General features: G+C 46.9%; 1 protein-coding gene across 1 annotated transcript; it reads right to left on the minus strand.

Annotated features, from left to right (window-relative positions):
- Positions 1-1,706: 1,706 nt before the first annotated feature.
- On the minus strand, positions 1,707-2,860 carry B3GALT9 (beta-1,3-galactosyltransferase 9). Its single transcript, XM_060251197.1, has one exon. The coding sequence runs from the start codon at positions 2,723-2,725 to the stop codon at positions 1,751-1,753; it is 975 nt and encodes a 324-aa protein (XP_060107180.1). The 5' UTR covers positions 2,726-2,860; the 3' UTR covers positions 1,707-1,750.
- Between the last annotated feature and the right edge of the window lie 8,568 nt (positions 2,861-11,428).

The raw sequence follows: 11,428 nt of genomic DNA on the forward strand, positions 1-11,428 counted from the left end.
CCATCTAGGGCTCTTCCCCCAGCAAGCCAACACAGGAAGAGGGAAAAAATAAGCATTTCTCCGTTCTTTGCCTTGCTGTGACATGAAGGCAAGCTGTCTTTTCCTGCCTGCAGGCAAACTGGCTGACTGAATCTGCTTGGCCTGGTAACATTGTCTATTTAGGGATGCTTTGAGGATATCTGCTGTCTTTTTCGTCACCAGCTGGCTGCTGGTGAACGTGACACTTGCTTGAAGGATTTCAGCAGCGCTTTGTAACCTGAGGTCCTTGGCGTTCCGGGAAGCATCAGTAAGATGACTAGCAATGATGGGACTGTGCAGGTCGCCAAAGGTTAGAAAAAGCCCTAGTTATAGCTAGAAGGCTTGGGGTAGCTAGGAGATTCAGACAGAAATGAGATGCTTTCCCTTAGCCTCTCTCAAGGCTCATCTTGATGGGGGTGAGCTCAGAGCTGGGAAATGTGTGTGAGTGAGAGAGAGCTTGTCACCGTAGCTCAGTACAATAATAGAATACTAAACGCCCCTTCCCCTTGGTGGTCAGAACCCCACAGCAGGCAAGACAAGGCAGATACTTGTATGCAGAAAACTTGCCATAATACCAAAGAAAATTGTATACAAGAACTGGTTTTGTTCCATATTCAGATTTTGTCCCCTGAGTAACTCTGGATTGCTGCCATGTTGACAACAAATACGCCATCTCTCCTTTCCTGAACTGAAAAATCTGGCCTCAAGAACCACAAGGTGAAATATGGACTGGCTTCCCCCCCCCTGATTTTTTGACCATGCTGCTCAGTCTTGAACCGGTTTATCTTTCAGAAGCCATTTTGCTTCGGTAACGGGTAACGGGGTAACGGGGGGGATATTTCAGAATCCCAAACTTTATGAAAAAGGAAACATTAAATTCCTTTTTGTAACTGGCTTAAATTCTCAAAGATCGTTAAGAGTGGCTTGGTTTGAGACTCTTAACATTCTAAATAACATTTTCATAAGCTGTTGCTTCAAAGCAAGAGGAGACGTAGATTAGAAAGGCTTTAATTGCTTGACAGGTTTGATTACAATATATCCCCCATTGTGCTTTGTGTGTACTTGTTTGAAATTACGAACATGAGAATAACGGTGGTTGGGTACAGATGTGGGAAACACAACCACTATTTGTCAAATAGGTTTTCTGAAAGAGAAGGAAGGGTTTTTTTTAAACTTCAGGGGAACTTCCAGGGAGCATCGTACTAAGGTCCCACTTAGTTGGGTAATTTTACCAGATACTCCTGAACTACTCAGTATTCCTTGCTGCTGCTGAACGTTTTAACAATATGGGCTAATCCAGCTTCAAGCACCCTTCTGCCAGCCAGTAAGAACACTGGGAAGAGAAGCACCACGTTGCCTTGAATAAAGACCTTTCTCTCGAAGTACCTTTTTAAAAAGTATCTTTAAATGGATATTCAAATGCATATGTAAGCTGGCTTCAGAGTCAGTGCTTTTGGCTGTAAAGCATCCTGACAATTTAATAAATAGACGTATCCCGTCATTGGCAAGGAGGAGTAAGAAGCCCCCCCCCCTGCCTCTTGGTTATGGGACAACTTGTGCTTGGATGTTGCAGTCAGAAAGGAAACTAGACACAAGGGATAACTAACCTATAGAAATCTGCCTCAGGATGCAATGGCTGCTAACAAATCATTTTCCCCCAAAACCATTTGGTCAATCTGTTGGGCACGTCAAACTTGGGACTCTGGACTAGTTCCATTAGAAGTTGTAACATTTAATCAGCAAAATGAAGAGCCTCGTTCTGCAGGGCATCGACATTTAGGTATTTAAATCCATCTAGGTAAGTCATGACTCTGCAGGACACCAGCCCGTAATAGTTTTCCAGTAAGGTGCAAGTTTTGCCATCACTAACCTCCTCCCATTCTTGAACCAGCTGGCTATCTCTTGATACTGCTGAGGTGAAGATGAATTTGTAGCAGCACCGGTTATATTGGATGTGTTTCTTCCCAGAAAACCGAGAGCTATGAATAGGTGTCACGCCAGCATTCTTTGTACATATTCCCACAAAGACTCCAGGAGGCATCGAAAGAGGAACTTCATGAGACGTTACATAGATCATCCGTGCTACATCCTGTGAAATGACAAATGCTGTGGCGCTGCAGTAGTCAGGGTAGTATTTCTCTGAATATAATTGCAGGGGGACAAACCTGGGATTTTGAGGGTCTCTACTGGGCACCTCTTGGTGGACCACTCTCCCAAGATAGATGTCCTCAAGATGAGTTCTCAAGCTCAGCAGGTAGTCGACCAAATTTGCAAGGTTAACAAACATCTCCTCATCGGTTTTGAGGATGAACCTTGCCCCAGGGCAGAAAGTTACCGTCCATTCCATTGCGGTAACAGTCTTCAATGTCTGGTTCTCGGGGGAATCCAGGAAAGCTCCTTCAATAATGTCTTGATGCTCCTGAAATTCTTTGATGACCTCCAACTGAGTGACTTCTGAAGAAGGCTTCCCTAAAATGAACAAGCTAACGGTACCATAACCTCGGATGTCTGTTGTGTTAGCCCACGTTTGTCGAATGGTGTCGCGCCTTGATGCATTTTCGGGGTTGCTGAATGTGAGAACCAGTAGGAAGATCTTTTTGTGGGCACAAGCCTCTGAACTACTGATGATGTAAGCTTTTGAGATGTTGGATTTCAGAGGGGACATGTCCAGCTTGCGTGCTTTCTCCCTAGCATCAAGCATCTTCATGTCAGTGTAGGTAGTGGGGAGGGCCCGTAGGAAGTATTCTTCTACAAGGTCAGCCCCAAAGAGCAAAACATGAAAAAGTGCAACATTAAAGAGGATGAAACAGCACTGATGAGTCCGGAGTCGGCAGAATTTTAACTGTGGGAAAGAAAACAAGAGTATTGTCTTCTACTTGATGTTTGACACCCTTAGCCCCCAAACCCCCCATGGGAGCTGCTTCCATGTGAAAGGATACTACTTAATGTAAACATTCCTTGCTTTCTAGCCAAGGCTTTTTTTGTAGCAGGAACTCCTTTGCATATTAGGCTGCACCCCCCCCTCCCCGATGTAGCCAATCCTCCAAGAGTTTACAATAGGCCCTGTTAGAAGAGCCCTGTAAGCTCTTGGAGGATGGGCTACATCAGGGGGTATAGCCTAATACACAAAGGAGTCCCTGCTACAAAAAAAGCACCCTATTTCTAGCCGAGATGTATTCCCCAAACAACTTATAACAGCTTAAATCTACCAAAAGCATACAGCATAAAATGAGGGTGGGTGTGTAGGGAGTCAATCTCTTCTTTCTCTTGGCAGTTGCAGCAGAAGGAGAGCCTTACTGGAGGAGAGCATTATCAGATGAGTTGTCCAGTCCCAGAGGGGACAACGAGGTGCCTTGAAGTCCTACAAAGGGCACAGGGGTCAAAGTTGTTCTCTATTGTCTCCCTGCAACAGGTATTCAGAGGTGCACTTCCTCTGAAAATGAAGTTTATTCTTAGCATGGCTGACAGTTGTTGGTGGACCTCTAGGAACTGGTCCCAATCCCCCTTTAAAGCCATTAGTGGCCATTATGTCATCCAGTGGCAGTGAATTTCATAAGTTAGTTATGTGTTATATGGGGGAAGTACTTTGTGTCCTATATATACCGCCCATCTGTGGACAAACCTTTCTGAAGTGTAGATGGTCACTAGGAAGTAGAGGAAATTGCCCTGAGCCTCTCAACTGGTCTGTAGTATCCAAGCATAACCAGCTTTGGAATATTTGATTTTAAATCAACATAAAATCTGCTTAAAACTTAAAATCTGCTGCAGCTGCCAAGAGAAAGGAGAGATTGGCCCCTGCATACCCACTCTCATTTTAAGCTGTATGCTTTTTGTGGTTTAAAGTTGTTAGAAGCTGTTTGAGGAATTCATCTTGGCTAGAAAGCAAAGGCTACAGTTGGTTGGTAAGCTTCAGCTTTGCCCATAGAAAGCCCTAGGTTTAGTTCCTGGCATTTGGGGTCTTGGTTAGCAGCTGCATAGAAAGTAAGTCAATTGAAAACATTTCTAGGGCATGAAACATTTGAGAAAAGTTCTTGCACTTTCTTCATCTGCTACTTTTCCCCTAAACTGGCTATTTTCATTTCAAACTGAAAACAACTAATGCAGAACAGCCTGCTAGACTATTATCACAAAAATCACCATTTACAAGGGGGAGGGGGGAAGAGCCAACACTTGTCAAAGTGTTGCTGCACCAACATTGCATTTTAACACATCTGTTGTATCTGCAAGAAACACAAACCTTAGATCATCAGCTCTGTAGAGTTAGGTGACTTAATCTTGGGCTTCCACTTCAACGTTTTGCAATAAGCACCCACTGAAGGATTTTCATAACAGTTGAAAGAAAGCCAAAAGCTTACCTGCATGATGCTGGTGTGTTCTACTGGAATCTCTAAAGATCAAGTGTGCAGTTTTGAGTATACAGGTGGGGTTTCTGCCTCGGGAGGTTGTGTTAGGTATGTAGGTCTATGAGGATAAAGTTACCTCTGTGTTAGCCGAGTTTGGTTTTTCCGTTCAGCTCTGAGTCTGAGCAAGGGAAATACAATTCCAGAGAAGGCTGATCATATTACGGGTGCATCGCAGTGGGATAATTAGTCTTTTGTGCTTTATTCATTTCTGAGATTAAAGATGCTGCGCAAATGGGAATAATCCTATCTGGAGCAGACCAAAAGTGCACATAGTCCAGAATCCTGTTTCCCAGAATGGTTATAACCAGATGGCCTCAAAGGGTCTACAGGCAGAGCATGGAAGCCAAGGTGGCCTTTTACTGCAGTTATTTAGAGGTATTCTGCTGTTGAACATGGAGGTTCAACATGATGGACCTCCTGATGGCGCTTAGTTTTTTTGGCCATGGTATGACACTGAGTGTTGGACTGGGTGGGCCATTGGCCTGATCCAACATGGCTTCTATTATGTCCCTATGAGGTTCCATTTCACTGTCCTGGCAAAATCCCTGGGTCTCCCTGGCGCAGTGCCTAATGTTAGGCTTGAACTAGGGAAATGCAGGTTCAAATCCCCCCTTGGGAAGCAAAGCTTACTCACTTTGGGTTGTGTGCTGTCTCGGCCTTACCTGTCTTCTATATAGGGTTGCCAAGTCTGTGTTGGAAAATACCTGGAGACTTTGGGGGTGGATCTGGGAGCGGGCAGGGTTTGTGGAGGGGAGGGGCCTCGGCGTGGTACAATGCCATAGAGTCCACCCTTCCAAGCAGCCATTTTCTCCAGGGGAGCTGATCTTTGCTGGCTGGAGATCAGTTGTAAAAGCGAGAAATCTCCACATTACCTTTAGCAACTGGATGGTTTCCATAACTGTCTTGTTATGGAGTAAATTGGTACAGGGACTGGAGGTTTCACACAGCGATTTTCCTTCTGGTAGGGATCCATCTCTGAAGCACTGTGTCGTTTCACTGTGCTGCTTTTCATTTCCCGCTATTTTCTGCCACATGCACAATCTTTCTGAGAGGTTTAACTCTTGGGAGAGCTATGGTGCTAAACTAGGGCAGCAGAATAGCGCAACCATGTGGTTGTCTGGCAATACAGTGCCATAGTGCTCCCAACAGAATTTGAAAAAAAAAAAAAGTTCATGCACCTAGTGAAAAAGGGTGCAAAAAACCCAGAAAGCCCTACGGGGGCATTTCACACAGCCTACCATAGCGATTCAGATCTGGGAGGAGGGGTTGAAAACTGGACGGAAGGACTCTGAGTCAACAACGCCTCAGGCACGCTTCACAATCAGGACAGCTGCCAGATTGTCTGAGAAGGTAAATGTATTCCAGTAGCAGCCAGTTACTAAAACAGGACTGTCTGAAATGACAGAAGGGACTCATTAGTGGCCAGTTTCTATAGTGGGATATTTAGGCTGTCTAAAAAGGATCAAACTGGTTCAATTAATGAGGTTTGATGTGGTAAAATGCCCCCCACCAGCATACTAGAGACACCAAACTTCCAGGGGCCTCTGGCTGACTCGCCTCTAACATGCCCTCCAATAATTGGAGTTACAGCCCCCCAAAAGAAGGTGTCCCCAGGCTCACGAATGGGAAGAACAGATCCTGTGCAAGCTGGAGGCAACAAACTCATAGACAGGGGTGGCCAACGGTAGCTCTCCAGATGTTTTCTGCCTACAACTCCCATCAGCCCCAGCCATTGGCCATGCTGGCCGGGGCTGATGGGAGTTGTAGGCAAAAAAACATCTAGAGAGCTACCATTGGCCACCCCTGTCGTAGGGCATCTCTGTCTGACTCTCCTCTTCCTGCTCTCCATGTTTGGTGAGGATTAAGTTGATGGGGTCTGAGTTACACCCAACCCATAAGATGGTGCCTCCATTTTTTCCAATGTACTGAGGACAAACCAGAGAATCTCTGAGTTAAAACTGAAGGGGAGCATTGTAGCAAGCCCAGCAGAACCAGTGGCACTGCAAACCCAACAGGCCTAATGTCAAGCCAGGGAAGTGCTTTTTGGGGGAAATGTCAGGCACAGATTCAAAAGTGTATAGAATGGATCCCTTGCAAGCTACACATACCAAATGCACCGGGTCACCCTGCTGCCCACTCCTCTGCAATCTCTCCAAGTTGGAGGTGGATTACATTTCTGGGGTCCCAGTTATGGGTCCCCAAAACAGGTTTCCCCAGTGCTCTCTTTGTAAAAGAGAGCTGTTGTAAAAAGAGTCTATGGAGAGGCTCAGGAACAAGCCAGTGGCACCAAACTCTCAAGGAAGCTTCACTTGGGCAGGCACTGGAAGCAAGGCAAGTCTCCAGATGCAGGTTCTGAAGGACAGAAAGGCAAACGTCCCCAGAGTTTCAACAGGGGCTCCCCAAAGCTACCCACAACAGCTTGGTGGGCGCTCCAGCCCTACCATGCCCATGGAAACCAGAATTTTCATGAGGTAGGTGTTGGGTGGGTGAGCCCACCCACACCCAGTAGAAGTGGCCATCCTTCCACCCAAGCCCCAAAGGCACAATCCACAGGCTAGATCATCCAGAGAGGAGAAGGAATGGGGGGACATGCCGGGGGACAACAGGAGGCCTTGGTCTTACCTTGTGAGGTCCAGAGAGGGACAGCCCAGCAGGAGGAGATTAACCTTGAGGAAGGCCATCTCGACCATGCTGGCTGGAAGCAATGGGGGCAGAGGATGTCTCCCAGTTAGGGAGGGAGTGTGCAGTTGGCACAAAGCAAGCAAAAAAATTCCTTACGAGTATCCACCAAGAAGAAGTGTTGCCCATCCACAGCAATCATCTTGACTGATGAGGTGAGTGACTGCTTCCTGGGCCTTCCATGTGGCTCTTCTGGATGGCATTGTCTGCATTCGCATGGGAATGACCTGTTGGAGGGTGGCCAGGGCCAGTGCTGGGGTTTTTGGTGCTCTAGGAGAGCTGCCCACTAGCACGCCCCCCCCCCCAATTTTTTTAAAACAGAGAATTGTAGGAGAAATGAAACTTGAAACTATTTACATTTTTAATTTACAATTTTTAATTTTTTTTGTTTTAAATTGCGAGATTAAGCAATAAAAACTGTGAGAATACTACCTGATCCTTTTAGCTGGAGGTGCCAGGGACAAGACCTTGTGCATGTGAGAAAGATGCTCTACCGCTAAGCTATGGCTCCCGCCCCATGGCTCTGTGAAAGCAGAGTAGAAACCATAAGGAAGGCTGAGCACAAAAGAATAGATGCTTTTGAGACGTGCTGGAGAAGACTCTTGAGAGTCCCTTGGACAGCAAGAAGATCAAATCAATCAGTTCTAAGGAAAATCAACCCTGACTATTCCCTGGAAGGTCAGATGCTGAAGCTTGAAGCTCAAATACTTTGGCCATCAAATAAGAAGGGAGCACTCCCTGGAGAAGATCCTGATGCTAGGAAAGACAGAAGGCAAAAGAAGAAGGGGACGGCAAAAGATGAGATGGCTGGACAGCGTTACTGATGTAACAAACACGAATCTGAGCAGACTTCGGAGGATGGTGAATGACAGGAGGGCCTGGCGTGACTTTGTCCATGGGGTCGCAAAGAGTCGGACTCGACTGTGCGACTGAACAACAGGAAGGATGAATGGCAGCATACAACTTCAACAGGTGCCCGTTTTTAGACACTGTAATTGGCTCTTTTCCAACTTTTACGATTCGTTAATTTGTCCCTGCCAGACTCTGAGGAGCGCACTGCGCAGGTGCTGTCCGCTTTCACACTTTCTGGGTCTGTAACAGACCTGGGGAACGCAAAAGCAGCCAGACAGCATCTGCACTCCATGGAGCCTGCTTTCCATTGGGGAAGGCAGGCTCCAAGGAGCACACACGCTGCGTGTGGAGAGAAGGGGTGCCCTAGGCAGCCACCTACTTGACCTACTCCCACGCACCGGCCATGAGGGCAACCTGCCTTGATGTCCCACCCACAGCACCCTGAGTGCAAGGAGCCCTTCTTAGAGGAGCCTCCTGCTCCCCTGATGCTCCTCCCTGCTGAGAGGGAGTGGGCCTCTTCTTCCTCCCAGCAGCCTCCACTCTCCCCTAGCAACAACATACTGGGGTGTACCCTTTGCAGGTGCCTGTGAAGGATGGAGGAGCACAGGTGTTGGGGGTTTGTGCCCCTCTGGCCATGGACATGGCCAACCTGCCACACAGAGATCACTGAGGGGGGGGGGGGGAAAGAAAGGTTTCCAAAGTGTGGACTGAAATTAGCGCCTCAGGACTAGAGAAGGTGGTTGGAGGGACAGCTGTTCTCTGGCACTGAACTGGGAGGGGCAATGGGGGGAAGGGATGTACTGGAGGCAGGAGTGGTAACAGAGAGTTGTGTGGAAGAGGAGGACAGTCCACCCTCCCCCCAAATCACTGCTGTCAGAGAGTTCTCCAATGAGTGTTAGTGAGTGCTGCTGTTTGGGCAGTGCTAACAACTCTTTGTCCTCTATGGAGAGCCCCAGGAACAGATCAGGGGGGTGGGGGCTCTGAGACCTCTGGTGATGCCCTGCTAGGGGTGGACTCCAATGGGCTGGCAGGATGGGTTTGGTTGCCTGGAGACGAGGGGCTGTGGTACCCAGGGGGTGGAGGAAGGCTTCCCCCAATCACAAGGGAATGTACTCTGCAGGGCCTTTTTTGTAGCAGGAACTCCTTTGTATATTAGGCCACACACCCTGCTGTAGCCAAAGCTTTCAGTAGGTTCTGAACTAAGAGCCCTGTGAGCTCATGGAGGATTGGCTACATCAGGGGTGTGTGGCCTAATAGGCAAAGGAGTTCCTGCTACAAAAAAAGCCCTGGTGCTCTGCTTTTAACAAGTTCCTTCTGTGTAACTATAAAGAGCTGACAGAAAAGAGGCTGAGGATGTGAGCAGAGTTAGGTATATGTAGCATTCTGATCCCATAGAAAAGAATGGGAACTCCTGTTATTAGCAGCCAGCCGTGTTTATTAAACTTCAACAGGTGCCCATTTTTAGAAACTGTAATTGGCTCTTTTTCAACTTTTAGAATTGGTTAATTTATCCCTGCCAGGCTCTTAGAGAGTTCCTATTGGTGTTTCCAATGCTGGAGAATTCCATCCCCCAGTTTTGTAAACTGTTTACTGGAGCAGAGACAGTCTGTCTGGAAATGCAATCATTCACAAACCTCCCCGAACAGCAACAAAGTTTGCGAAATGTTCGTCTCAGGCACCCTTCCGTAAACATCACTCCGCAAACCATGAATTGCCCAAAATTTGTAACTAACTTCTTGAGTCGGCTCACGCCCATCACTAAACAGGATTGTCAGATGCTGCTAATGGCTAACATCAGAGAGATTTGTTATTTTCCCTGCAGGAGCTGAAAACATATCGATCCAGGAGCTATGAGATTCCCCCAGCCTGGCTGTCTCTTTCAACACCAGTTCATCTCCATAAACGTTAGCTCAGGGTGGCCAAACTGTGGCTCAGGAGCCGCATGTGGCTCTTTCACACATAGTTTGTGGCTCTCAAAGCCCCTACCACTCCATTGACCGACTTGGAGAAGGTATATGTCTCTTTAAATCACTTCTCCAAACCAAACCAGCCAGTGGCTTGGAGAATACATTTAAAGTTACTTTCTTTCCACCTCTCCCTCCCTTCCCCATCTTTTTTCCTACCTGCCTGCCCTCAAAGATCTGACGTTCATGTATTGTGGCTTGCAAATATCTGACGTTTATTCTACATGGCTCTTATGTTAAGCAAGTTTGGCCACCACTGTGTTAGCCCATCCTGCTCTCATCCATAACAGTCAGACTCGTGGAAGCTCAGCATTGCCTATTCTGGCAAGTTTCTCCAAGATTTCACATCAAAGTGATCCTATCTGATCCTTTTTATTTGCCTTATATGTAGAAAGTCCCTGACTTAAATGATGTAGCTCCTCCTTTCTGTTACCTGGCTTTTCATTCAGAAATCTGTGTTGTTCCGAGAATCCTGCTGTTCCCGGAATCCCTGGGAGGGCATTTCCAATTTTAAAAACCTTCGCTCTTAGGAGTGTTTTGAAGAGTCATACTCAAATATGACCAGCAGAGGTCAGTATTTCACCACAAAGCAAACATTGCCGGTTAAAGGTCCTTCATGATCTGTTCTGCTCTCAGGTACAGAACGGGGCCCACTCCCCCAAATCAACTATACAGTGCTTTTTTTTGGTAGGAAAAAGCCCAGAAGGAACTAATTTGCTTATAAAGCCACACACCCCTGATGTCACCATTGTTTCATGTAGGTGGAGATCTGCAGTCCTCGCCTGGAGGCTGGCAACCCTAACACATTTATGTAGCGTGGGATAATTTTAGCAGCCCTTTCCTTAAAAATATGGAATTATCCTGTATTCTCGTGGTTGTTCCTTACGGGAGTCCATCTGTGGTAGCTACCGTCAGTTTCTTTATATCAGGGCCGGATTGGGGTGGGTGAGTACAGGGGGCAGCCAGAGCAAGGGGAGCACCACCAGCACCCCTTTTCCACCCCAAAATAGGTAGATCTTCATGGTGGGAGGGTAGTGGGGGGCACCATTTTTTACTTTGCCTCCCCTCCAGCCCTGCTTTTTATTACTCAATACGTAGGCGTAATATATAAGACTAAAATACTTAAAAGGACGGACTAGATTAAGCAGTTAACCTCCATCAGCCTTTTTAAAAAGTCCTGTTTAACTTGAGAAACCATTAAAAAAACTGGACATTTTTTTAAACATTTTGGGACTTTAAAAATGGATGGCGAAGAAAATGATGAAGATGGTGATGATATTGGATTTATATCTCTCCCTATACTCTGAATCTCAGAGTCTCAGAGCCGTCACAATCTCCTTTACCTCCCCCCAACCCCCCGCAACAGAGACCCTGTGAGGAAGGTGGGGCTGAGAGAGCTCTTACAGCAACCGCCCTTTCAAAGACAACTCCTACGAGAGTTATGGCTCATCCAAGGCCATTCCAGCAGCTGCAAGTGGAGGAGTGGGGAATCAAACCCGGTTTTTCCAGATA

Source organism: Heteronotia binoei, chromosome 12 (genome assembly GCF_032191835.1).
Source record: "Heteronotia binoei isolate CCM8104 ecotype False Entrance Well chromosome 12, APGP_CSIRO_Hbin_v1, whole genome shotgun sequence".
Taxonomy (NCBI): Eukaryota; Metazoa; Chordata; class Lepidosauria; order Squamata; family Gekkonidae; genus Heteronotia; species Heteronotia binoei.

Bases quoted from the DNA above. Each gene is read 5' to 3' on its own strand.
- B3GALT9 (XM_060251197.1), bottom strand. From the start codon at position 2,725: ATGAAGATGCTTGATGCTAGGGAGAAAGCACGCAAGCTGGACATGTCC.